At 57.9% G+C, this 26,950-nt stretch overlaps 1 protein-coding gene across 3 annotated transcripts; it reads right to left on the reverse strand.

Moving 5' to 3' along the window:
• Positions 1–2,284: 2,284 nt before the first annotated feature.
• On the reverse strand, positions 2,285–26,257 carry VAX2 (ventral anterior homeobox 2). 3 transcript variants are annotated; one of them, XM_077177912.1, is made up of 4 exons: positions 25,531–26,257; positions 25,062–25,349; positions 19,018–19,144; positions 2,285–4,323 (listed from the first exon to the last, which is right to left on the reverse strand). In XM_077177912.1, exons 1-4 carry the CDS (start codon positions 25,832–25,834, stop codon positions 3,618–3,620), a joined length of 1,425 nt encoding a protein of 474 aa, XP_077034027.1. In that variant the 5' UTR covers positions 25,835–26,257; the 3' UTR covers positions 2,285–3,617. The 3 variants fall into 3 exon arrangements, with proteins under 3 accessions (XP_077034027.1, XP_077034028.1, XP_054489587.2); XM_077177913.1 differs by having other exon boundaries at positions 3,713–4,323; positions 18,957–19,144; positions 25,531–26,256; XM_054633612.2 differs by lacking the exon at positions 25,531–26,257 and having other exon boundaries at positions 3,718–4,323; positions 18,957–19,144; positions 25,062–25,413.
• Between the last annotated feature and the right edge of the window lie 693 nt (positions 26,258–26,950).

Below are 26,950 nucleotides of genomic sequence, written 5' to 3' on the forward strand. Positions count from 1 at the left end.
GAACGGGAACGGGAATGGGAATGGGAACGGGAATGGGAACGGGAATGGGAATGGGAATGGGAATGGGAATGGGAACGGGAGTGGGATAAGGGATAGAGATGGGGGCAGGGATAGGGATAAGGGGTATGAGATAGGGAGTGGAACAGGGATAAGGGATAGGGATGGGAATAGGGATAGGGAGAGGGGGAGGGATAAAGAATAGGGGGATGAATAGGGGGATGAGGGGCAGGGGTAAGAAATGAGGATAGGGATAAGGGATGGGGCAGGGAATAGAGATAAGGGATAAGAATAGGGATAGGGATAAGGATAGGGATAGGGACAGGGACAGGGACAGGGACAGGGACAGGGATAGGGATAGGGATAGGGATAGGGATAGGGATAGGGATAGGGAATGGGATAGGGATAGAGATAGGGATAGGGATGTAGATAAGTGATAGGGATAAGGGATAGGGATAGGGATAAGGGATAGGAAAAGGGATAGGGATAGGGATAGGGATAAGGGATAGGGATAGGGATAAGGGATAGGAAAAGGGATAGGGATAGGGATAGGGATAGGGATAGGAAAAGGGATAGGAAAAGGGATAGGGATAGGGATAGGGATAGGGATAGGGATAGGGATAGGGATAAGGGATAGGGATAGGGATAGGGATAGGAAAAGGGATAGGGATAGGGATAGGGATAGGGAGAGGGATAGGGATAGGGATAGGGATAAGGGATAGGAAAAGGGATAGGGATAGGGATAAGGGATAAGGGATAGGGATAGGGATAGGGAGAGGAATTGGGATATTCCCGCTCCTCAGCAGGGATAAGGGATACGAGATAGGGAATGGGATAAAGGATAAAGGCTCGGGAGAGGGAAAAGGAGAGGGAGAGGGACAAGGATAGGGGATAGAAATGGGAAAAGGGATAGGGATAAGGATAGGGATAGGGGTAAGGGAATGGGATCGAGTTAGGGATAAAGGATAGAGACTAAGGAATGGAATAGGGAAAGGGACAGGAATAAGGGATAGAGATGTAGATAAGGGATAGGGATTGGGATAGGGATAGGGAATGGGATTGGGAAAGGGACCGGGATAAGGGATAGGGATGTAGATAAGGGATAGGGATCGGGATAGGGATGAGGGGTTGGGGCAGGGATAAGGGGTTGGGATAGGGATAAGGAATAAGAATAGCATTAAGGAATAAGAATAGCATTAAGGGATAGTGATAAGGGAAGGGAATTGGGGTAGCGATAAAGGATAAGGAAAAACGGGATTAAAAAATAGGAAAATAGGAAAAATAGGGACAAGGGACTGGGATAAGGAATAAGGATAGGGAGCAAGGGGTGCACGGCTCCTCGGGGGCTCTGAGGACACAGCAGAGAGGGCAATGGTGGCCTTAGAAATGTCACCCGGTGATGACACCCACGGGGCCAATGACACCCGGAGCGGGGGAGGATGAGGAGGAGGCGGAGGGAGGCAGGACGTGACTTTTATTAACATTAGAAACCATTAAAAAACCCCCCATTTTTCCTTAAAATTTGACATCCAGTTGTTGGTTTTCCGGTCATGCCAGTCTGGAGGAGCCCCTGGCACCGAGTGGGACAAACTGGGGGTGTCCCCAAGCTGTCCCCGACCCCCGCGACAGCTTCGCTTTGGCGAAAGGAGCTTTGGAAAAGCTTTGGATGGGATCTGGGGATTTTTGGGGTCAAACGGGCAAAAGGGGCAGCGCCGGGATTCCCGCGGAACCAAAGCAGGCAGGAAAACCCCAAGGATATTCCCAAGCATTCCCAAATCCAGCCCGGGCTTTGTTTTGCCCGAAATGTCCCCGAATCCCCTCCGGCCGCGGAGGTTGAGGGGTCTGGGGTTCCCTTCTCCACCCGATCGCTCCCGGTGAGCCCGGGAATTTTCCGGGCTGGAAAATCCCTAAATCCCCTTGGAGTGGGGCTGGGAAAAGGGAAAAGCAAAATCCAAGCGAGGCCCGGGGTGCGGGGGGGTTGGGGACAGAATTCCAGGGGTGGGGACGCGGCCACTTCCCTGTCCTGGCTCCACCTGGATCGGGAAGAGGCGGGATCGACATAAATTAAAGGATTAGGGAATGACCCCAAATATCGTTGGAGCAATTCCAAGCAAATTGTGCCATAATTAAAGGACAGGGGGACAGGCAGGATTGTCCCTTGTCACCTGTCCCTGCCTCAGTTTCCCCGCCCGAGCCGTCCCCTTGAAAGGCTCCAAAGGGAGCGGAGCAATAAATAACAATTCCCTAAAAACGGGGGGAAATTAAAAAAATGACCCAAAGTTTCTCATAAAATCTTTTATTTTAAATATTTCCCTGCAAAATCCTGGGAATTCGGGGCCCCGGGGAATGTGGCCCCGTAGGGAGCAGCAGCCCTGGGATGGCGGGGGGGATGCTCAGTGTTAATGATCATTGTTAATTAATTGATTGATTGATTAATTAATCAACAGCAGCGGGTTTGGGGGTGTGGGGGGAGCCCCCGGGGCAGGGCCTGGGTGTGGGGAGGGGGCTCGGGGTGTCCCCCTGGGGCTGTCACAGCCGCGTCCCTGCGGGGTGGGGGGGGTGGCACTGAGGGGTGGTGACACCCCAGGGTGTCCTGGCAGGGTGGTGACACCGTGGGTACCTGGCAATGCCACCCCAGGGTGTCCTGGCAGGGTGGTGACACCGTGGGTACCTGGCAATGCCACCCCAGCGTGTCCTGGCAGGGTGGTGACACCGTGGGTACCTGGCAATGCCACCCCAGGGTGTCCTGGCAGGGTGGTGACACCATGGGGTACCTGGCAATGCCACCCCAGGGTGTCCTGGCAGGCTGGTGACACCGTGGGGTACCTGACAATGTCACCCCAGGGTGTCCTGGCAGGGTGGTGACACCGTGGGTACCTGGTGATGCCACCCCAGGGTGTCCTGGCAGGCTGGTGACACTGCAGGACACCCGGACACGGTGACGCCACCCCAGGGTGTCCCACCAAGGTGACACTCACCCCCCCCCCAGCAGCTGCTCCTGTCCCCAAGGGCCACCTCATGCAAAGTCCCCCTGGTCCCAAACCCCACCCTCAGCCCGAGTGGCCCCGCAGGAAGCCACTGTCACCCCCTGGGAGCCGGGAAGGGCCCCTGGCTGTGGCAGGTGACAAGGCGGGTGTGGCAGGTGCCAGTGTCGGCACGGGGTCACTGCGGTGCCACCCCAGGGTGGGTCTGGGGGCGCTGCTGCCCGCCCCAGCGCGGCAGATGCCACCGCTGTCACCGCTGTCCCCAGCTGTCACCCGGCGGGGCGGGACAGGGACCCGCGGCCCCTCGGGGGGATCCCTGTGGGGACGGTCCCAAAAAGGGACAGGCAGGGGTTGGGGCCCCGCGGGTGTCCCCGGGGTGGCGGCAGCCGCTTGTTCCCAGCACGGCGACAACTGGGGACATCGCCCGGGACATCGGAGGACAAAGCCCCCTCCCCGGTGCAGGCGGGGAAACTGAGGCACGGGGACAGAGCCCGAAGCCACCTCGCGCTGTCCCTTTTGTCCCCCCGGAGGAGACACCCCAGGGTGTCCCAGCGCCACCGCCCGCTGCTCCCGTCCCCTCCCGCCGATACCTGGAGCGGGGCTTTGGCGACAGCGACACCTCGGAGTGTCACCGGCTCAACCCTGGCCACATCCGCGCCTCCACCGGCCCGGGGAGGAGCCGCCATTCCCGGGGGCGCCCATTCCCAGCGGGAATTCCCAGTTTGGGGTGGGGGGACGATCTGGGCTTGGTGTGGCGGGGGGGAGGTGACACTTTTTGATACTGGGGGTTTTTTGGGTTTTTGGTTTTTTTTGGGGGGGTTCTTTTTTAAGGGCTCGGCTTCTTGCTGGGTATAGAATTGTCCTTCCTCTCCAGCCGCGTGTAAGGCTCGAACGCGGATGCTCCGGGCGGGTACGGGGCGGGCAGATCGTGCAGGCTGCCCAGCAGCGGCCCCCCGAAACACAGCGGCCTCCCCGGCAGCCGCGGCGACGGCGACAACGAGGACGAGGAGGAGGATGAGGAGGAGGAGGAAGCGGCGAGGGAAGGGACGTGCAGGCCGAAAGGCGGCGGGGCCGGGGGGCTGCCGCTGCCACCGCCCAGCCCCGGAGGGGACGCGGGGACAGGCGGGGCCAGGCTGGCCGCGGGGCTGGCGACAGGGACAGGGTTGGGAGGGGGGGACAGGAGGCTCGGCGGGGCCGGCACGGACAGGAGGCGGCCCTGCTCCAGCAGCCGCAGGATGTTGCAGGTGGCGAAGGACTCGGAGGTGCTGGAGGAGCGTTTCTCAGAGTCCCTGCTCTGGTCCTTCTTCTGCTTCGTGCGGCGGTTCTGGAACCACACCTTGACCTGGGGACAGGCGGGGTTTGGGGTGGGGAAAGGGGGGGCGGGAGGGCACGGACGGAAAGAGAGCGCGGGGGGGGCCGGGGAGAGAGAGGCGAGAGCCAGGAGAGAGCGAGAGGTACGAGAGAGAGAGAGAGATGGATTAGAATAAACGGCCAAGCGAGACCCGCCCGCCCGGGATCCGGCCGCTGCCGGCGAGAGGGAGAATTCCTGCGGGGCCCGAGCCCGAGGGGGGCACCCCGGGAATGAGAGCTCCGGGATGGGAATCGGGACTGGACCCCAGGAACGGCACCCCGGGAATGGGACTTGGGACAGGAGCCCAGGGATGGGATCCCAGGGATGGAACCCCAGGAACGGGATCACAGGGATGCAACTCGGGACTGGACCCCAGGGATGGGACCTGGGACAGGAATCGGGATGGGATCCCAGGGATGCGATCACAGGGATGCAACTCGGGACTGGGCCCCAGGAATGGCTCCCCAGGAATGGGACTTGGGACAGGAGCCCAGGGATGGGATCCCAGGGATGGAACCCTAGGAACGGGATCACAGGGATGCAACTCGGGATGCAACTGGACCCCAAGAATGGCTCCCCAGGAATGGGACTCGGGACAGGAGCCCAGGAATGGGATCCCAGGGATGGAACCCCAAGGATGGAACCTCAGGAACAGAAGCCCAGGATTGGGAGCCTGGGGATGGGTCCCCATGGATGTGACCCCTGGAATGGGACCCCTGGAATGGGACCCCAGGGATGGCACCCCAGGAATGGAATCCCAAGAATGGGATCCCAGGGATGCGACCCTAGGAATGGGATCCCAGGAACAGCACCCCAGGGATGGGACTCGGGACAGGAACACGGGGCTGGGATCCCAGGGATGGAACCCCAAGGATGGAACCTCAGGAACGGGATCCCAGGGATGGGACTCGGGACAGGAGCCCAGGAATGGGATCCCAGGGATGGAATCCCAAGGATGGGATCACAGGGATGGGACCTCAGGAATGGGAATTGGAACAGAAGCCCAGGATTGGGAGCCTGGGGATGGGACCCCAGGAATGGAACCTCAGGAATGGGACCCCAGGAATGGGATCTCAGGGATGGTATCCCAAGGATGGGACCCCAGGAATGGGACCCCATGGATCCCAGGTTCCTGTCCCTGGAATGGGACCCCAGGGATGGGACTTGGGACAGGAGCTCAGGGATGGGACCTCAGGAATGGCTTCATAGAGATGGGACTCGGGACAGGAGCTCAGGGATGGGAGCCCATAGATGGCACCCCAGGAATGGAACCCCAGGGATGAGACCCCAGGAATGAAACCCCAGGAATGGGTTCATAGAGATGGGACTCGGGACAAGAGCTCAGGGATGGGAGCCCAGGGACGGGAGCCTGGGGAAGGAGCCCGGAGCTGGTGCCTGACCCGCCCTGTGCCGTGCTCGGCTCTCCCTGCGCTGCTTTTCCCGGGAATGCTGACAGGGACAGGCTGGATCCTCCTCAAATTCCCAAATTCCCGTCCCCGACTGCAAACCCTCCCACGGCCGGGGCGCCGGGTGACACCTGAGGGGACAGGGTGGCTTCTGGTGGCCCTGGATTGCTGGGGACAGACCCAGCCGGGGACACTCGCACAGGTCAGGAGGGAATCCAGGCTGAGCCCCGCGGGGTCCCCGCACCCCAAACCCGCCCCTGCCCACCGCAGACCCCCCTAAACTCCCCCTGCCTCCCTCCCTCCCTCCCTCCCTCCCTCCCTGGCAGAGCAGAGGGGCAGGAGAGGCAGAGAGAGAGACAGAGAGAGGCGGCAGGGACGGACAGACGGACACGGGGTGAGGGAAGGACACACGGGTGGGAAGACACTCGGGTTAGAGCGCGGCGGCGACGAGCGGGAGGGACCCCGAGCCGCGGGGCCGGCGGTGCCGGGCTCCTGCCGGTGTCACCGGCGGCTCCTTGGGGACACGCCGGGCCCGCGGTGACGCGGCACAAAGGAGCCCCAGGGCGGGAACCGGGGGACATCGCGGGGACACCGCGGGGACATCGCCTCCCGCCACCACCGGGCGCTGCCGGCCCGCCGCTCCCCGCGGGGACATCCGCGACACCCGCACGGGGACATGGAGACACTCACTGCCACCGGGCACGGCCGGGTGCCCAGGGATGGGGTCCCCGTGTCACTGACCCCAGAGCTGTGTCACCGTGTCACTGACCCCAGGGATCGGGTCCCCGTGTCACTGACCCCAGGGCTGTGTCCCCGTGTCACTGACCCCAGAGCCGTGTCCCCATCCCAGTGACCCCATTGGTCACTCCTTGCTGACCACTGGGGTGGTTTTGGGAACAGAGCTGGGTCCCCAGGGCTGGGTCCCCATCCCACTGACCCCAGAGTGGTGTCCCCATCCCAGTGACCCCAGAGTGGTGTCCCTGTCCACTGACCCCAGAGCTGTGTCACCGTGCCACTGACCCCATTGGTCACTCCTTGCTGACCACTGGGGTGGTTTTGGGAACAAAGCTGGGTCCCCAGGGCTGGTGTCCCCATCCCACTGACCCCAAAACCATCTGAGTCCCTGTCCCACTGACCCCAGGGCTGTGTCCCCATGTCACTGACCCCAGGGCTGTGTCACTGTGTCACTGTGACCCCCCTGGTCACTCCTTGCTGACCACTGGGATGGTTTGGGAACATCCCCTGTTCCCAGGGCTGGTGTCCCCATCCCAGTGACCCCAGGGCTGTGTCACTGTGTCACTGTGACCCCACTGGTCACTCCATGCTGACCACTGGGATGGTTTTGGGAACAGTCCCACGTCCCCAGACACAGTGACCTGACACAGAATTGTCCCATCCCCTGGAGCAGCCGAATCCTGGGAATTGCAGATCCCAAACCCGCAGTGGTGGGGCCAAAGAGGAGCCAGGTGCCCCAAACCCATCTGATTAGTGCCACCTTAACAAAGATCCAGATGAACCCGGACAGGATGGACATTCCCAGAACTCTCCTCTCCAAATGTTCCCCATCCAGCAATTCAGGAGGAGCAGGAATTCAGGAAAATCCCTCAGTGGGATTTAATCCTTGAGGATGGGCATGATGAGCCCATGGATCAGGTTTGGAACTCCAACCCCATCCCTGAACCCCAAACCAGGGGCTGCTCCAAAATCCAACTGCCCCAGGTGAATCCAAATCCATCCAACCTGGCCTTGGGCACTGCCAGGGATCCAGGGGTTGGGAATTCCTGGAAATTCCCTGGGAATTCCAGCCCAGGCAGGAATTCCTTGCCAAGATCCCAGCCCAATCTCCCCTTTCCCAGTGGGAGCCATTCCCTGGCTCCTGTCCCTGCAGGCCTTGTCCCCAGTCCCTCTCCAGCTCTCCTGGAGCCCCTGCAGGCACTCTGAGCATTCCCTGGAATTTTCCCTTCTCCAGGGGAACATTCCCAGCTCCCCAGTCCACCAAGGAAATGGGAATATGAGAGAAAGGAATCACAGCACAGAGACCCCAAAGCACTGGGAAAGGGGAGCTCTGAAATTGAGTAAAATATTAAATACTACTAATTCAACATTTATATTAAATAATAAATAAGTGAAATAATGTAACATTTTTATTTGGGAAATATAATAATGGGATATTGAAGATATAAAAATTATATATATACACATTATTTTAGTGTATATAAATACATAATTATTGTTTTCTATTATATTTAATAGCATCTTTATGTTTTCTATATTAGATTGAATGACATCTTTATATTTTTATTGCTTTTATTTTATGTTGTATATTAAATATTCTATAATGGAGATATTTTATATTAATTAATAACTATAGTAATGGCTACTATTAATATACACCTATAGAATATAGCTAACTAATATAGACTACATAATACATATGTACATATATAGTATATAATGTAGTTAATGTAATTATAATGTATTATATATTTTATATGATGTATTACATTATATTTTAGATTATATGTTTATATATTGTGATATTGATGGTTTTCCTTATTTTTTTATTATTTTATTTTTTAAATTATATAATTATATAATTATTTTATTATTTTATTTTATTTTTTATTATTTTATTATTTTAATTTTGTTTTATTTTATTTTAATGTTTAAATTGATTTTTAAAAAATATAATTTAATTTTATTTAATTTTATTATTTCACTCCTTTGTCTTCTACCAAATTTTTAGAATTCTCTTATTTTGTTTTCTCCTACTGTATTTTATTTTGCTTTATTGTACTCCATTTTATTTTCCCATCTTTTATTCCATTCTATTCCTTCTCCCTGAGCCAATTTGCTTTCATTATATTCTATATTTTATATTTTATATTTTATATTTTATATTTTATATTTTATATTTTATATTATTTTATATTACTTTATATTCTTTTATATTATTTTATATTTTGTATTTTAGTTTACATTTTATTTGACTATATTTTATTTATTTATTATTTTTATTTTATAATGTTATATCCTAATTTTATTTTATTTTATTTTATTTTTTATTTTATAATATTTATTATTTTTATTTTATTTCCTATTTCGCTTTGTAATATTTTATATATTTTTTATTTTATTTTCATTTCCCACTCCCTGTTCCACAACCGAATGAGTCCCTGAGATCCCCCCGGATTTCTCCTCCTCCCGCAGATCCTTTCCCTGGGGATTCATCCCTCTGACCCCAGGAAGGCAGGGCTGTGTCCCCTCCCCTGCTCCTGGCACCTGGAATGTCATCCCAAATGTCACCGTGCTTGGAACGCTGCAGCCCAGTGCTCTGGGGAGTTCTGGTCCCGGAATCCCAATTCCCAGATCCCCAGCAGGGTGCGGGGAGAGGCGCGCGAAGACAGGAATAAAACGGGAACACGGCGTTATCCGGAGCCTACGGAATCATCTGGAACCTGCAACGTCGGCTCCATCCTGGTTTTCCACGGCTGTTGGCACTGGGATGGAGCCCACAAAGCGCTGGATCCCTGGAATCCCTGGGATGGAGCCCATGAGGGGTTGGATCCCTGGAATCCCCGGGATGGAGCCCACAAAGGGTTGGATCCCTGGAATCCCTGGGATGGAGCCCATGAGGGGTTGGATCCCTGGAATCCCTGGGATGGAGCCCACAAAGGGTTGGATCCCTGGAATCCCCGGGATGGAGCCCACAAAGGGTTGGATCCCTGGAATCCCCGGGATGGAGCCCATGAGGGGCTGGATCCCTGGAATCCCCGGGATGGAGCCCACAAAGGGTTGGATCCCTGGAATCCCCGGGATGGAGCCCACAAAGGGTTGGATCCCTGGAATCCCCGGAATGGAGCCCATGAGGGGTTGGATCCCTGGAATCCTGTGCCGTGATCTCGGATAGCGCTGAATCCCGGGATTCCTTCTCTGGAGATGCGGGGCTGCTGTTCCCATCCCTGCCCTTCCCCAGATGCCTCTGAGCCACAAAAGGAATTATTCCCAAGAAGGGAATCCCGATGGAAACCCCTTATCTGGGAAGGCAAAGGATGGGAGCTCATCATTCCACGGATCTCAGTGATCCGGGGATTTGCGCACGTTTTCAGTCCAGGAACTGCCCATCCATGTATAATCCATCCATCCGTCCATCCATCCATCCATCCATCCATCCATCCATCCATCCATCCATCCATCCATCCCAGCATCCCGAAGCACTGCACGGATGGAACTGGAATTTTCCTTCTCTCATTTACAGCTCCCGTTTTCCATCCTCATCCGCTGCTTCCCGCTGCACTGGGGCCGAGCCATGGTGGGAATCGCTCCTGACTGGGATCACAACCCCGCCCAGGCAGATCCTGGGAATATCAACACCGCTCACTCTGGCTCTCCCACATTCCCAAAAAACACCGGAGCACCTTCTCCCAGCATTTATGCACCCAACAGGACAATCCTGACCCCGCTGCAGGGCTCTGGGGCTGGGGCCGTGTTTGGGGTTTTTAGCGGTGTTTGTTTTGGGCGGCCCTGCCCCGGCGCTGACCCCATCCATTGTCCACCTGTCCATCCATCCATCCATCCATCCATCCATCCATCCATCCATCCATCCATCCATCCATCCCAGCATCCCGAAGCACCGCACGGATGGAACTGGAATTTTCCTCCTCTCATTACAGCTCCCGTTTTCCATCCTCATCCGCTGCTTCCCGCTGCACTGGGGCCAAGCCATGGTGGGAATCGCTCCTGACTGGGATCACAACCCCGCCCAGGCAGATCCTGGGAATATCAACACCGCCCACTCCGGCTCTCCCACATTCCCAAAAAACACCGGAGCACCTTCTCCCAGCATTTATGCACCCAACAGGACAATCCTGTTCCCTGCTGCGCGGCTGCGGGGCCGGGGCCGTGTTTGGGGTTTTTAGCGGTGTTTGTTTTGGGCGGCCCTGCCCCGGCGCTGACCCCGGCTCCGTCACGCACTCCTGGCACACGTGTGGCCCCCGGCTCCTCCATCCCGCGCTATTCCTGGCTGCCGAGCGGGAATTGGCCGGGATTAGCTCCCGACCGCCGGCAGCTGACGCTCATTGGGAGCCTGCACTCCGCCATCATCCTGCGCCACCTTCCTCCTCCTCCTCCTCCTCCTCCTCCTCCTCCTCCCCTTCCCCCTTTTCCTGCTTTTCCTCCTCATTCTCCTCTTTCCAGCCCCACTGGGGCTCGGATCCCGGATCCCGGCGTTGTGCAATCCGTCAGGATCGCTGCCCGGACCCGCGGGTTTCGTAACGGCGGCTCCGTGACCCTCCCGCCTCTCCCTGTTCCGAGTGGATGGATTCATCCCTCGGCTGCCATTCCAGCTCATCCCGCTGCGCCAACCATTCCAAACCCTCCGCCGCTCCCTTGGGAATGCGCTTCCAGCCACCAGTGCGGTGGGAATTGTCCCTGACCCTCATCTGGGAACCCCTTTCCCAGCACAGCTCCTTTCCCACCGCTGATCCCAAATTCCAGCCAGCAGCCAGGCCTGTGTCCAGCTCCTGCTCCAAAATTCTGGATAGTCCTGGCTTGGGAATATTTGGATATTGGGAATTCTGGGTATTGCGGCCAGGGAATCTCGCGGGCGCTCTGGCGCCCTTTGGAAATGGAAAATTTGGAGATGCTCGCGAAGCTGGAGGGGAATTCCTCCATTTTTGGGGTTTTGGGAAGTGCTGGGATGGGTGGGGACACCACTCTCCATGAAATCCCAAGGGTCTGGATGGAACCCGTGGGTGGGAATTCCAGCCCCAGCATCAGGATCAACTCATGAAAACCATCACCAAACCCAAATCCCACCGTTTTTTCAGGAAAACATTTCAATTACATCCACTTGGAGGATGCTGGGATTGCTCTGGGAACACCCAGTCCGGCTTCATCAGGAACCAAAACTTTCCATCAGAAATTCTGAAATCCCAGGATTTATTTTTTGGGGAGGAGGGATTTTGTAAATCCTTAAGTATACAAATCTCAGTGAGTTATTCCCTATTTTTTCCCCCATCAATCATTTCACTCCGTGTTTGGACAATCCTGGAAGTATACCTGGATATTTTGGGAAATCCAAACATCCAACTCCTCTATCCCAGCGCACACCCCAATTTCCCGCTCCCCTTTTTAGGAACACTCCCCAAAAATCCCCAATTCATCCCCCCCAGCTGGGATTTTGGGATCCCGATTTTTTGGAATTCGGGAATCTCGGGGGCTGTGCCAGCCTGGCCCCGCCACCGCGGCCTCCCTGCTCAGGCCCGGCTTTGTTGTCCCCCCCACGGCCCCACTGCCAGGAGGGGCCGGGATTAGCGCGGCCACGTGAGCTGGGCTGGCTCCAGGAACGAGCTCAGACGCAGGCTGGGGTGTGGGAATGGGATCCAGCACCTGCTGGAGGTGCCCAAATCCCGGGAATCTCCGGTGGGTAGCAGGATTTAGGATCTTCCTCTTTTCCGGGTGCTTTCAGCATCCTGGTGTGACCTGATCCCGTTAAATGTGGGATGGTTCAGGCTGATGTTGCCTGTTGGCACCTATTCCCAAGGATTTGGCGGCTGTAGGATGCTGTTCCCAGATCCCTCTGGAACAGCCCAGATCCCTCCTGGAAGTGAGTCAGGGAAGTGCTCCAGGAAAACAGGGTGGGAGAGTTCGTCCCATCCCGAAAAACCTTGGGCAGAAGGGATGGAGAGAGGGATGGAGGGATGGAAAGATGGAGGGGGGGGGGGATGGAGGCCCCTCCGGAAAGAATCCCTGAATCCCAGAATTCCCAACTAGTTTGGGTTGGGAAGGATCTTAAAACTTTTCTTCCAAGGACAGGGACACCTCCCACTGTCCCAGGTGGATCCAGCCTGGCCTTGGGCACTGCCAGGGATCCAGGGGCAGCCCCAGCAAATCTGGGAATTCCAGCCCAGCCAGGAATTCCTTGCCAAGATTCCAACCCTGCCCATGGAAGGTTCCAAAATCACCTGGTGTGGGTCCTGTCCCTTCCACCGTGTCCCAGTCCAGAGGGAATTGGGAATTATGGGGTTTTGGGGCTCCCAGCTCTTCCCAACCTCATCTTTCCTGCTTTTCTTTTTTTTTTTTCCCCAGGAGAGGAAAACCTGTGCCAGCCCCAGCCCTTGTCCCCTCGTTCCGTCCCTGCGGGGACCGGGAGCCGTTAACGAGCCGAGGTGATTAATTTTTAACGGCCTCCTCTTAATTGCTGGGCTATAAATAGACCTTCCCGGCCTTCCTCGGCTTTCCCAGATGTTCTTCTCCATGCTGGGAATCCCGGGATGCTCTGGGGGCTGTGGGGCCATGGGCAGTGATGGAGTGGTAGGGTGGCCCAGGAGCTGTCCCCAAGAAGGTCTGGATGGAGCCCGTGGGGACACCTGGAGAATCCCATGGATTTCCAGCAGCCAGGCAGGCAGAAATCATGGAATTATGGGATCAATTAGGTTGGAAAAAACATTGGAGACTCCTGAATTCAGCCAGTCCTCCCAGCACTGCCAAGGCCACCAGCATGTCCCCAAGTGCCACATCCACAGGGCTGGTGCATCCCCCCAGGAATGGGGATCCACCCCTGCCCCGCTGGAAAACCCTTTCCATGTAGGAATTTTCCCAAAAATCCAACCTAAACCTCCCCTGGCACAGCTTGGGACTGTCCCTCATCCCGAGTGTCACTTCCCTGTCCTGGCCCTAAAAAGGGCTGGAAAACACCGGGGTCACTTGAACCTGAGCCTGGCAACTCCAGACCCTGAGAGCAAATCCCATCCCATCCCAATTCCCATCCCATCCCAATTCCCATCCCATCCCAATTCCCATCCCATTCCATCCCATCCCATTGCATTTCCTCCCCATCTCATTTAATCCCACCCCATCCCCATTGCATCCCAATTCCTTCCCATCCCAATTCTGTTCCATCAATCCCAATTCCCATCCCATCCCATCCCACGAGGGATTTATGGGAATTCCACCCCCTCCACTGTCCCCTTTTTGCCTCCTCCACCTGGGATTTTCCATCCCATAATGACACTGGAAAGGGACACTTTTCCCTTCAGGATTCTGGTGGGTTTTCCCATAAAAAGCCGGATCCGTGGATATGAACTGCCCTGGGGATTTGGGATGGGTTTGGGATGCTCCTGCCACTTCCCAGCTAATCCCAAGGACCTCAGAGCTCTCCCCGGCATCTCCATGGAAATATTCCCCCATGGAAACATTCCCCAGGTTAATTAAACTCATTGAACATTAATTATATCTGTGGATTAATTAGGAAAAGCACTGGGAGGTGGAGTGGGGACGTGGATCCCGTGAGAGAAAAGGAATTCCCTGGATGGGTGGAAGGAACTTTGGCTCTGAAATTCCCTCCTCTCCCCTGGGTGATCCCACCCTCACTTCCAGGGGATTCCCATAATTTCTGGGTCATCCCAGCCTCAGTCCTGGGTGATTCCCATAATTTCTGGGTGATTCCCATTTTGTATGGATGATGCCATCCTCACTTCCAGGTGATTCCCATAATTTCTGGGTTATCCCCCTCTTCCCTGGGTGATCCCTACTTTCCTTGGATGATCCCACCCGCACTTCCAGGTGATTCCCATCTTTTCTGGGTCATCCCACCCTCAATTCCTGGGTGATTCCCATCATTTCTGGGTGATCCCATCCTCACTCCTGGGTGATTCCCATAATTTCTGGGTGATTCCCATCATTTCTGGGTGATGCCATCCTCACTCCTGGATGATTCCCATCTTTTCTGAGTGATCTCCCTCTTCCCTGAGTGATTTTTCCTCTCCCTTTAGCAATCCCAGCTCTGTCTGGATGATCCCACCCTCACTTCCCGGAGATTCCCATTTCTCCTGGGTGATCCCTGCTCTCCCTGGGTGATCCCACCCTCACTCCTGGATGATTCCCATCTTTTCTCGCTGATTCCCATCATTTCTTGGTGATCCCATCCTCATATCCAGGTGATTCCCATAATTTCTGGCTGATTCCCATCATTTCTGGGTGATCCCATCATTTCTGAGTGATCCCACCCTCACTCCTGGATGATTCCCATATTTTTTGGATGATCCCTCTCTCCCTCCTCTCCTCCCAGCGATTCCCTCTCTCCCAGCCCGATCCCCCATTCCTGGAGCACCACTCAGAGCCAAAAAAAAATCCCAAATCCCGCTCTCCCCAACCCATCCTCCCTCCAACTCTCCCAAACAGCTGCCAGGAGAGTAAAACCAGACCCTAAATCCCCCTTTTTAACCCCATTTCCAGCAGGATTTCTGCAAGATCCCGGCCCCGCTCCCAGGAATGCTGCAGCATTCCAGCTGCGATCACACCGCGTCTCTTCCCATCTCGTCACATTCCCTCCTCGCCGGGATGAATCATCCTTCCCCCTCCCTTCCCAAACATCCACAGGCACAAAAAACAAATCCCAACCCTGGTGGCCCCTTCCCTTTCCTTCAGGGTTCCCGTCACATCCACATGGAAAAGTCAGGAGCAGCTTCCTCGGAATTTAAGATTTAATTGCAAGAATTCGTCTTGGAATTAAAATCCAGCCCAAGGAGGGGCTGGAAAGGATTTGTCCCCTGTCCCAAAAATATAATAGAGAGCCAGGAGATGCTGTTGATTGGGATTCACACCCAAAATTCCCTAAAATTCTGGGAGCTGCTCTGGGAATGAATCACCAGAAGCAGCCAAAATCCTGGGATTGCTGCAAAAGTCGGATTTATCCCAGTTTGGAGGAGCTGGGTGGGGACAGGAGGGGCTGGCCGTGACTTTTCCCTCTCCAGGTCACATCCAGGTGGGATCAGCACCTTCCAGACCCAAAGGGGGCTCGGAAAACTCGGTTTAAAGCTCTTGGAATCCCCGAGGAAAACATCCTGGCCGTGAAAAACCAGGAATGAGGAAAAGGGAGACGCCCGAGTGTGGAACCATCGCTAGAGAGAGGAAGGGGAGGAATTTGGGAATTCTGGGTGGCTGGGAAGAACTGGGGAGCCAAGAAGGTTCTGGAAACTGGGAATTGGCTGCAGGGAAGGAAAAATGGTGTGAAAAGCAGGGAAAGGAATTTAAGGAGACAGGGATGAAGGAGGGAAGGGGGAGAGCAGAGCAGAAGCGACAGCGCCCGGCCCACGGGGTGGGAATTTTCTCACCCAGAGATGGAGGCAGCAGCCGGGCTCCAGAGAAAAGATGGGAATTTCATCCCTAAGGAAAGGCTGTGACCTCCTAGCCCTGGCACCCTGCTGGGCACATCCTCCGTGCCCAGGGGACAAACGCTGACCACGGAGAGAGCCTGGGAAGGGGGATTTGGGAAGGGGGGATTCGGGAAAGGGGGATTTGGGAAGGGGGAATTGGGAAGGGGGATTTGAAAAGGGGGATTTGGGAAGGGGGAATTGGGAAGGGGGATTTGGGAAAGGGGGGATTCGGGAAAGGGGGATTTGGGAAAGGGGGATTTGGGAAAGGGGGATTTGGGAGGGGGGATTTGGGAAGGGGAATGTGGGAAGAGGAATTTGGGGGATTTGGGAAGGGAGATCCTGGGAAGAGCAATTTGGGAAGGGGGATTTGGGAGGGGAGATTCGGAAAGAAGGATGCTGGGAAGGGGGATTTGGGAAGATGGATTTGGGAAGTGGGACTGGGGAAGGGAGATTAGGAATTTGGGATTTGGGAAGAGGAATTTGGGAAGAAGGATTCTGGGAAGTGGGATGTGTGAAGGGGATTAGGGAAGGGGGATTGGGGAAGGGGGATTTGAAAAGGGGGATGTGGGAAGGGGGATTGGGGAAGGGAGATTTGGGATTTGGGAAGAGGAATTTGGGAAGTGGGATTTGGGAAGTGGGATCCTGGGAAGAGCAATTTAGGAAGGGGGATTTGGGAAGAGGAATTTGGGAAGAGGGACTGGGGAAGGGAGATTTAGGAAGGGGGATTTGGGAAGTGGGATCCTGGGAAGGGGGATGTGGGAAGGGGAATTTGTGAAGAGGGATTTAGGAAAGGGGATTTGGGAAGAGGGATTTGGGAAATGGGATTTGGGAAGGGGGATCCTGCGAAGAGCGATTTGGGAAGGGGGATGTGGGAAGGGGAATTTGTGAAGAGGGATTTAGGAAGGGGCATTTGGGAAATGGGATGTGGGAAGGGAGATTCGGAAAGGGGGATCCCATGCCAAGGACACTCAGGTTGTCCCTTGTCACCTGTGTCTCCCGGCTCTGTGGAGGTGACACCGGGACCCCAGGAGGAGGAATCCTGGGAAAAGGGAATTGCTGTGCAGCTCCAGCTCCCTGGAATCCTCTGCTCCCGCTTTGCACAATTCCCTCCCCACGGATCTGTGGAGGGGACACTGGGACAGTGGCAAGAGGGACCTTGAGGAAGGGACCCCTCACCACGGGACAAAGCTGTCCCTGCTGTGTGACACGGCCAAGGCCACCTGTGACAGTGCCAGCTCCATGGGAGTGACACTGGGACCTCGGGAAGAGAAATCCTGGCAAAATGAGCCCTGGGAAGAGGGATTACAGGAAAAGGGACTGACCCCAAGAATAGGGACCCATCAGGGGCTGCCTGTGTTGGGGACAAAGCTGTTCCCACAGAGTGACACGGCCAAGGCCACCCGTGACCCTCCTGGCTCCGTGGAGGTGACACTGGGACCTCGGGAAGAGAAACCCTGGGAAGAGGAACCCCAAGAAGAGGAATTCCAGGGAAAGGGAACCCCTCACCAGGGGGACAAAGCTGTGACACTGCCAACCCCATCCATGTCATTCCCAGCTCCATGGAGGTGACATTGGGACCTCGGGAAGAGAAACCCTGGGAAGAGGAACCCCAGGAAGAGAGTTCCCAGGAAGAGGGACCTCAGGAAGAAGGACACTGGGCAAAGGGACCCCTCATCAGGGGGACAAAGCTGTTCCCACAGAGTGACACGGCCAAGGCCACCCGTGACTCTCCTGGCACCATGGAGGTGACATTGGGACCTCGGGAAGAGAAATCCCAGGAAGAGGAACCCCAGGAAAAGGGATCCAGGGAAAGGAACCCCTCACCAGGGGACAAAACTGTTCCTGCAGTGTGACAAAGCCAAGGCCACCCGTGACCCTCCTGGCACCATGGAGGTGACACTGGGACCTTGGGAAGAGAAATCCCAGGAAGAGGAACCCCAGGAAGAGGAACCCCAGGAAGAGGAATCCCAGGAAGAGGAATCCCAGGAAAAGGAACCTCTCACCAGGGGGACAAAGCTGCTCCTGTGTGTGACACGGTTGGTCACCTGTGACCCTCCTGGCTCCACAGAGGTGACACTGGGACCTCGGGAACAGGGAACACAAGGCCACTTTTCTCCCGACCACAGCACAGCCAAATCCCACCCCAAATCCTCCTCCACACCAAAATCCCCCTATTCTACCCTCCAAAAAAATCCCGGAGTGCCGATTTCCCGCTCACCCAGCAGCAGGATTCCCCCCAGTGCCACCCCTCAGAGCCAGGGCCTGGCTGCCCATGGCTGGGATGGGTTTGTTCCATAAAAAGGGTTGGAAAAATTGGAATTATTTCCTGTACAAATGCCATTGCCAGACTTGGCAGGAATGGGGTGGACAAGGCAGAATATTCATAATTATTCTATTACATTCTATTATTATTACATAAACACCATTATTAATATTATTTAATTAATTCTGATTACTATTTAATAATACATTTCTAAGCCAAAACCAGCACGACCCATCAGAGGCACCAACCTCAGAGCTCACCCCACTCATTCTCCCAGCTCTCCCCAGCACAGGAAAACCAGGAAAATCCCTTCCCATCATCCACGGAAGGCGATGGAGAAGAGACCCAGGGCTAATTCCTGGATTGCTGGGATTGGGGTGCTGGAAAAGTGGGAGCAGCCCCCATAGACCCCAATCCCCACCATATCCCACCTCAGGTCACGGCTGCCACCCCCTGCTCCTTCCTCTTCCCACTTTTCCCGGGAACATGGAATGGGTTGGGTTGGGAGCAACCTCAAAACTCATCCAACTTTGGGTCCAACCTCTCCTTGACCCTTTGCTGGACATTTGAGGGGAGACACCACCAGCTTGGGGGTGTCCCCACAGACCCCTCAGGGCTGTTCCCAACCCTATCCCAACCGTTCCAAGGACGCGATGGAGGAAAACCATCGCCGGGAACGCCGCGCGCATTCCATCGCCGCCTCGCTCTGCGCATCTGACGGCTCGGGGACACGGCCACCGGCACGGGGACACGGCCACCGCGATGTCCCCAGCCCCGAGGAGCCCCCGCGGGTCTCACCTGTGTCTCGGAGAGGTTGAGCTGCCGCGCTAACTCCGTCCTTTCCCGGCCCACCACGTACTGGCAGCGCTGGAACTCCAGCTCCAGGCGGTAGAGCTGCTCCGCCGTGAAGGACGTCCGCGTCCGCTTGGGCCGGTCCAGGTCCAGCCCCTTGGGCAGCACGATCTCACGGATCGTCCCTTTGGCATCTGGGAGGAAAACAGGGAAAAACGGTCAGGAAAAAAAAAAAAAAACAAACCCAAAAAAAGTGAAGAAATCCATCCAAAAATCCAAAAGTGCGGTCAACGGGAGTTGGGAAAATGCAGCATTTCATCCTGGGAATAATAAATTGCAAAGCCAGGAGCAAAAAGGAGATTGATGCCAAGGAAGAACTCAAATTAAAGATCATTTGATTATTTTTTAAATGTAATTTTTATTTAATTTTTGATGGGGAGATCCATCAGGGAAAAAAATAAGTGAAGGAATCTGTCCAAAAATCAAAAAATGTGGTTAACAAGTGTTGGGAAAAAATAGAGTGTTTAATCCTGGGAATAATAGTTTGGAAAGTGTGGAGCAAACAGGACATTGATGCCAAGGAAGGATTCGAATTAAGGATTTTTTAAATGTAATTTTTATTTAATTTTTGATGGGGAGATATCTGTCAGGGAAAAAAATAAGTGAAAGAATCAGTCCAAACGTCCAAAAATGTGGTTAACAATTGTTGGGAAAATGGAGTGTTTCATCCTGGGAATAATAGTTAGGAAAGCCAGGAGTAAACAGGAGATTAATGCCAAGGAAGGATTTGAATTAAAGACTTTTTTCTGTAATTTTTATATAATTTTTCACCGGGAGAAGCGTCAAGGAGAAAATAAAGTGAAGGAATGAGTCCAAAAATTAAAAAATGCAGTTAACAAGCGTTGGGAAAATGGAGCGTTTCATCCTGTGAGTAATAGGAAAGCCAGGAGCAAACAGGAGATTTATGCCAAGGAAGAATTTAAATTAAAGATTATTTTTTCTGTAATTTTAATATAATTTTTAATATAATTTTTGACAGGGAGAACCATCAGGGACAAAAACAAAATGGAAGGAATTGGTCCAGAGAAAAAAAAGCAAAACTGAAGGAATCGGTCCAAAAATCCAAAAACTGGGGGGAAATGGAAAATAAATGGAATTAAAGAGTGGCTGGATGTAGATTATCCATGGAATTCCCACAATCTGGAGCTAAATTGTGGCTTGGTTCTTCCTTCCAGCCCCAAATGCTGAGAGTTTATAAATATCCAGGGAAAGGTGACAAATTTCCGTGAATTAGGGGTTTTTAAAAGACATAAATAGAAGCCATAATATTTTTTTGGGGGAAAATGGAGTGCTTAATCCTGGGAATAATAATTTGGAAAGCCAGAAGCAAACAGGAGATTTATGCCAAGGAAGAATTTGAATTAAAGATATTTTTCCTGTAATTTATTATATAATTTTTGATTTCTGTCCTTCCTTGGGAATACTGGAAAAAATTCCTCTCTATTACAATTCCCATCTCTCCAGAATTATCCTCACTGCAGGAATATTTCCTTGGAAAGCTCAGCTCCCGTTTTGGGGCGGTTTCCTATTAAAGAAAAAGTTTGGGAAGTGCCGTGGGCACTGAGCTGCTCCCGGCTGTGGATTTTATGAAGTTGGGAATATCCAGGGAAAGAAAACTTTGAGGGTTTGGGTGTGGGAAGTGGCTCGTGGCCATTCCAGAGGAGCCCCCGTGGCTTCACTTCCCACCAGGAAAGGACAAACTCCACCAAAAAAAAATCCACAGGAATCCTGTCCCAGCTCCCAGGAATTAAAATGAGCCTCGGGAATCGCCCACTGGGATCTTCCCAGATCCCAAATCCCAACTGGGTTTGGGTGAGCCCTCCCTGCAGAGCTCACAGGGGCTTTTCCAGAGGGTTAAAATCCAGCCAGGAAGTCGCTCCAAGCCCTGATTTTGGGATGCTGGATCCCAATTCCAGAGGGATCCTGGTTTGAGGTCAATGGCTCTCCCTCCATCTGGCTGAGTCGGGCATGAAGGGGTTACAAAATTCCTGGGGTAGGAAGGAGGAAAACAGCGAGGAAAAGCTGGGAATGGGGTGATGGAGATGGGGTGGGGATGGCAGAGATGGGAATTGTGGCACCGGGATGGGAATGGTGGTGCTGGGATGGGAATGGTGGCACTGGGATCAGAATGAGGGCACTGGGATAGGAGTGGTGGCACTGGGATGGGAATGGTGGCACTGGGATGGGAGTGGTGGCACTGGGACGGGAATGGTGGCACTGGGATGGGAGTGGTGGCACTGGTATTGGAATGGTGGCACTGGGATGGGAGTGGTGGCACTGGGATCAGAATGGTGGTGCTGGGATTGCAATGTTGGCACTGGGACTGGAATGGTGGCACTGGGATGGCAGCAGTGGCACCGGGATTGGAATAGAAGCACTGGTATGGGAAGGGTGGCACCGGGATTGGAATGGCGGCGCTGGGATGGGAGCGGTGGCACTGGAATGGGAATGGTGGCACTGGGATGGGAACGGTGGCACTGGGATGGGAATGGTGACACCGGGATTGGAATGGCAGCACCGGGATTGGAATGGCGGCGCTGGGATGGGAGCGGTGGCACTGAGATTGGAATAGCAGCACTGGGATGGGAATGGTGGCACTGGGATGGGAATGGTGGCACCAGGATTGGAATAGCAGCGCTGGGATGGGAACGGTGGCATCGGGGTTGAAATGGCGGCGCTGGGATGGGAGCGGTGTCACTGGAATGGGAATGGTGGCACTGGGATGGGAACGGTGGCACCGGGATTGGAATGGCGGTGCTTCCATAGGATCAGCAGAGCCAGGATGAGGACAGAGGAGCTGGGATGAGGGCGGCGGATCCGGCACTGGGATGGGAATGGGGGAATGGGGACCAAACACCGATTTGGGAAAGGGACCCCAATCCCGGAGCCACGCTCCCACTGTGGAGCTGCGGGACACGGCTGAGGCGCCACCCCGGAATGCGGCACCGGAGGAGTCCCGAGGGCTTGGGGACACCCAGGGTGGCACACGGGGTGGTGACGCCTGACCCACACCCCAAACCCCACGGGCTGGAGTGGAGCTGCCGGGAAGGAAAGGGGCTGTCGGCGGATCAGCGGCTTTTCCAGCGGGATCAGAGCCGGGAACCATTTTGTGTGGGAAGCGCCGTGGTGGTGACGATGCCCAGGCCACGTCCGCACTCCCGTGCCCACATCCATGCCCACGTCCGTGCCCACGCCACGGCCCCGGCACAACAACAGCCGGGAATGCCGGGGAATGCCGGATCTGGGGCCGCAGCTGCGGCCTCGGCTCCAGCTCGGGCATTATTTATTGTTATTCCCTGGCAGCTGGAGCAGCTCCGGAGGGATGGCAGGGAAAAGGGCACGGCCGCAGTGCCAGCTCGGCACGGGGGACACCAAACCCCTCGTCCCACCCCACTGACCTTCCCCAGTGGAGGTTTTGGGGTGCTCAGACCATCCCCCCATTCCAGCCTTTGGAATGCCCTCCTGAGAGCCTTTTCTGGAGCCCCAAAAATTCCCAGCTCCTGCCTGAGGGGTTCCAGAGCCTTGGGCCTCGCTGGTGACACATCCTGCTCTTGGGGACCAGGGCACTCCTGGTGGCTCTGGAGCCGGGACACAACTGGGATTGAAATCTCCCAAAAGAGCAGAGGGCACCCAAATCCATGGGGACACCTCACCCTGGCACAGGGACACCCCACGCTGGCACAGGGACACCTCACGCTGGCACAGGACACCCCACACTGGCACAGGGACACCCCACGCTGGCACAGGACACCCCACGCTGGCACAGGGACACCCCACACTGGCACAGGGACACCTCACACTGGCACAGGGACACCCCACACTGGCACAGGGACACCCCACGCTGGCACAGGGACACCCTGTGCCCATCTGGGTTCCCGCACCAACACAGCTGCCAGGACCAACACCAGGGGCACACACCCGCCCTGCCACCCCCTCAGTGCCACGGGGTGGCCGTGGTGGCACCAAACGCCACTGCGGTCCCTCCACGTGCTCTGCGGCCACTGGGCCCAGCACTGGGCCAGCCCCGGGAGGGGACACGGGGGAGCATCCCGGGATGTGTCCCCAGCCCCGTGGGGCTGCAGTGGCCCCGGTGACACCGGGACCGGCCCCGGCCCCGGGGTGGCCAGGTCCCTCCTTGTCCCGTTTATCCCCGGGAGCCACCCCCGGCGAGACGGGGACGGCCGGGAGGTGACCGGGAGGTGACCGGGAGGCTCCGTCCCGCACGGACCATCCCCGGTACCGCGGGATCATCACCGAGACCCCGAGAGGACCCCGTCGGTGTGAAGGGGTCACCAGGACCCCCCGACTTCACCGAAAGCACCGCGGGCGAGCACCGGGGCTGCACCGGAGCTGCACCGAGGCTGCACCGGGGCTGCATCGGGGCTGCACCGAGGCTGCACCGTGGCTGTACCGGGGCTACACCGAGGCTGCACCGAGGCTGCACCGGGGCTACACCGAGGCTGCACCGAGGCTGCACCGAGGCTGCACCGGGGCTGGCGGCAGCTCCGCGGCCTCCGCTTCCCACCGAGGCCGGGGCTGGCGGGGCCCCTTTCCCTGGGCAGGCAGTGAGAGCGAAACTCAAAATATTAAAAAAGAATCCTTTTAAAACATAAAAATGAGCATTTTAACGTCCCGCTTCGCACGAACCCCACCGGGAGGCTCTGCCCGGGCCCAGCCGCTGCTCGGGCCCGGCCCTGCCTGGCTGCGGGACCGGGTGGGGACCGGCGGCTCCGTGTCCCCGCAGTCCGGGTGGCCCCGCCACGTTCCCCCCGCTTCATTTCGGCTCAGGCCCCGGTGATTTGCGGCGTTTTCTCCCCGCCACCATTTTGTCCGCACCGTGGCGGCTGCAGCAAGATGGTGAAACCGGGCGCTCCCGGTGAGGGTCCCCGGGGTCGGCGGGAGCCGAGACCCGGCCCCGGCCTTGGGCACCGACCCTCGCCCCTCTCCCGGTGCCGGCACCGTCGGGGCGGCCTCGGTGGGGCTGGAACTGGCGGAGGAGAGGCCTGACCCCAGCCTGACCCCGGCGGGACCCGCGGCAGCCCCGCTCGGCGACCCCCGGGGACGCAGGGACAGCACGGGCGGGACCCCGGGGCTCGTGGCCGAGCCCTGCCCGCTGCTCGGCCGCTGTCCCCGGTTCGGGACTGGGATAACCGAGCTGTCGGCGAAGGGCGCCTATCGCGACAACCGGGAGAGAGGCTTGGGTGATGCCCGAGCCCGGGATAATGACGGGACAGGGACCCGGCTCCGGTCCCCGGCAAAGAGGACGGAGGTCACGGCCGCCGCTCCGCTCCCTGCCCCAGCGCTGCGCTGGGCACCGGGAGGCCTCGGCCCTGATCGCCGAGCGGCCTCCGAGCCGCTCCGGGCTCCGGCAGCGGCGGAGGAGCGGCGGGGACGCGGAGCATCCCCGGGATCCCGGGGCCGCGGAGCGCTCGGGACCCGCCCGCCTGCGACAGCCGCGCCAGGGCGCCCCAAACTTCTCGGGGTTCGCCACAAGCCAGAAGTGGTCCTGGCGAGTCCCGGGCCGGCGGGGACTGCGCGCGGGCGGCGGGATGCGGGGTGCGGGATGCGGGAGCGCCGAGCCGCAGCCGGGGCCGAGCCGGTGATTTTATAAAGGGGAAAGAAAAAAAAAAAATAACCCCCCCGTCGCCCGCCGCCGCTCCGTGACGCTTTTCTCCTGCGACATCGCTCCCAACGCCGAGCCGATGCTGTCCCCCCTCTCCCGCCACCCGCGCGTCCCCCGCGGGGCTCCGCCGGCCCGGCGGCTCCGTGACCCCGGGGCCGTTCCCCCGGAGCCCTCCCGGCCGTCCCCGCTGGGCACGGCCCCGCTCCGAGCCCGCTGCCGGCGGAGCCGGGGCTGGGGCAGCGGGCCCGGTCCGTGCCGCGCTCAGCGGAGCCGGGGCAGGAGCGGCGGGGCCGGGAGGCCGGAGGTCGCAGCCGGGAAGCGCCCGGGATGCGCTGGAAGCGGTGCCGGGGATGCCCCGTGCCCGCAGCGGGAATCCCGGGGGCGGGGGAAGCGGGGAGCGGGGACGGGAGCGGGGAGCGCGCCCGTACCTCGCACCAGGATGCGGCGGCAGTAATCCGCCTCGCCGGTCCCCGACGGGCTCTCGGTGTCCGGGGCGCACTGCTTGGAGGAGCCGGGGCTGACCGCCGACGTTCCCGGGATGTCCTTGAAGCCGCCGGCGGCTCCGCCGCTGCCGCCGCCGCCGCCGCCGCCGCCGGCGCGCAGGGCGCTCTCCAGCTCCGCCCGGGTCGGCAGCTTCTCCCGGGCCCTCCCGGTGGCCGCGGGCTCGGCCAGCAGCACGGGGCTCCCGCCGGGCTCGGCCCCTCCATCGCTCATCCCTGCGGGCGCCGCGGCGGGATCAAACATCAGGAGGCAGAGAGAGACACGGGGAGAGGGAGAGAGGAGGCAAGGCTGGGCGGGGGGGATGGGAGGGAGCCCCCCCGCCCCCCCCACCCTCCGCAGACCCCTTCCCCTCCCCGCCCCTCCCCGGCCCCCCCGGGGCTCCGCGCCCCCGCTCACCCCCATGGCCGGGGACCGCCGGGGGCCGTCGCCTGTCGCCTGTCGCCCTCTCCCAACCGGGGGCCCGGCATTTAAAGCGCGCACCCCCCCCCGCCGCTCCCCGCCCCGCCGGCCGGGGGTGGTACCGGGAATGGGGGGGACCCGTCGGGGCGTCCCGAGAGGGTGCGAGGCTGGGGGGGAGAAGGAGTTTCAAACTTTGACAGGCGGCCGAGCCCCCCCAGCGCCCCCTCCCCAGCTCCACCTCCCGCAGCACCTCGCTCCGGGCAAACTTCAGGCGCTCCGGCCGCCGCCGCTGCCCTTCCATGGAGCGCCGGTACCGGTGCGGGTCCCGGTGTCGGTGCCGGTACCGGCGGGAGCGGGCGACGGGAGAGCCGCCGGCGGTGCCAGGGCTCGCCGCGCCGCGCTTGGGATTCGCGTGCGGGGGAAATCAATACCGGGAGATTGGGGGCGATGATTTTAGGGGGGTGGTGGGGAGGGAGGGGTGCGGGGGGCGGGAGGGGAGAGGGAGGCCGAGGGGAGGGAGCTGCGGAGGAAGCGGCCGGGGGTGGGACCGGCGAAGAAGCCGGGTCCTTATTCCTCCGGCCCGGCCCTCCCCCGCCGCCGCGCTCCGCTGCGCATCCCCCGGCGGCCGCCGCCGCCGCAGCCGGCAGCGGGGAGCGGGCGGCCGAGCCCCCTCCGCGCCGGGGAGCGGCTGGGGGCGAGCGGGGGGCGAGGAAAGAGCCGATTTTAAATTAACGGCTCGGTACAGACGCAATTTCCTGCCCTCCCGTTCCGTGACACCGATTGGTAAACAAAGAGCCCCCTCGGCGGCCGCTGCCCGGCTCCGACAGCGGCGGCGGCTCCGGTTCCCGGTTCCTTCTCGGGGGGGCTCACCCTGGGGACCCCCGCCCAGCTCGGGCAGAGGCGGCAACGAATAAAGAAATCCCTCGGCCCCGGCGGGCGCTGCCCCTCCCCGGGCCGGGCGGGGGACGGGGGGCTCCGGTTCCGTTTCCCCGCGCTGCCCCGCAGCTACCGGAGAGTCCCCGCTGCTCCCGGGGTTACCGCGCTGCCGCCCCGGGATGGGGCAGCGAGGGAGCCCCGAAATTCCCTGATCCGGCACAGCCGCTCCCGAGCACCGGCACCGACACCGGCACCGGCACCGGCACCGGCACCGAGCGGGGCGGCTCCCGGTTTCCAGCTGGGAGTGCCGGACCCGGTTTGTGCGGGGGTGTCCCGGGGGTCTCCCCCGCCTCGAGGGGCTCCGTTCCGCCGCTGTGGCCGCGACGGGGCAAAACCGGGCGGAAAAAGCGGCGGCGGCGGCCGCGGTGCTTCCCCGGGGCGGCCGCCCCCCTCCCCGGTACCGCCTCGGATCGGAACGGTTCTAACGGCGGCGGATTGAAAATAAATAAATTAAAAGTTTAAACACAAGCAACCCCGAGAT

Source organism: Agelaius phoeniceus, chromosome 4, assembly GCF_051311805.1.
Source record: "Agelaius phoeniceus isolate bAgePho1 chromosome 4, bAgePho1.hap1, whole genome shotgun sequence".
Lineage (NCBI taxonomy): Eukaryota > Metazoa > Chordata > Aves > Passeriformes > Icteridae > Agelaius > Agelaius phoeniceus.

Coding starts and splice junctions, on each gene's coding strand:
- VAX2 (XM_077177912.1), bottom strand. CDS start 25,834: ATGGAAGGGCAGCGGCGGCGGCCGGAGCGCCTGAAGTTTGCCCGGAGC. Junction 19,145..25,061: donor CCGCCGCATCCTGGTGCGAG/GTACGGGCGCGC, acceptor TTTTCCTCCCAG/ATGCCAAAGGGACGATCCGT. Junction 4,324..19,017: donor CTGGAGTTCCAGCGCTGCCA/GTACGTGGTGGG, acceptor GCCTGTCCCCAG/GTCAAGGTGTGGTTCCAGAA.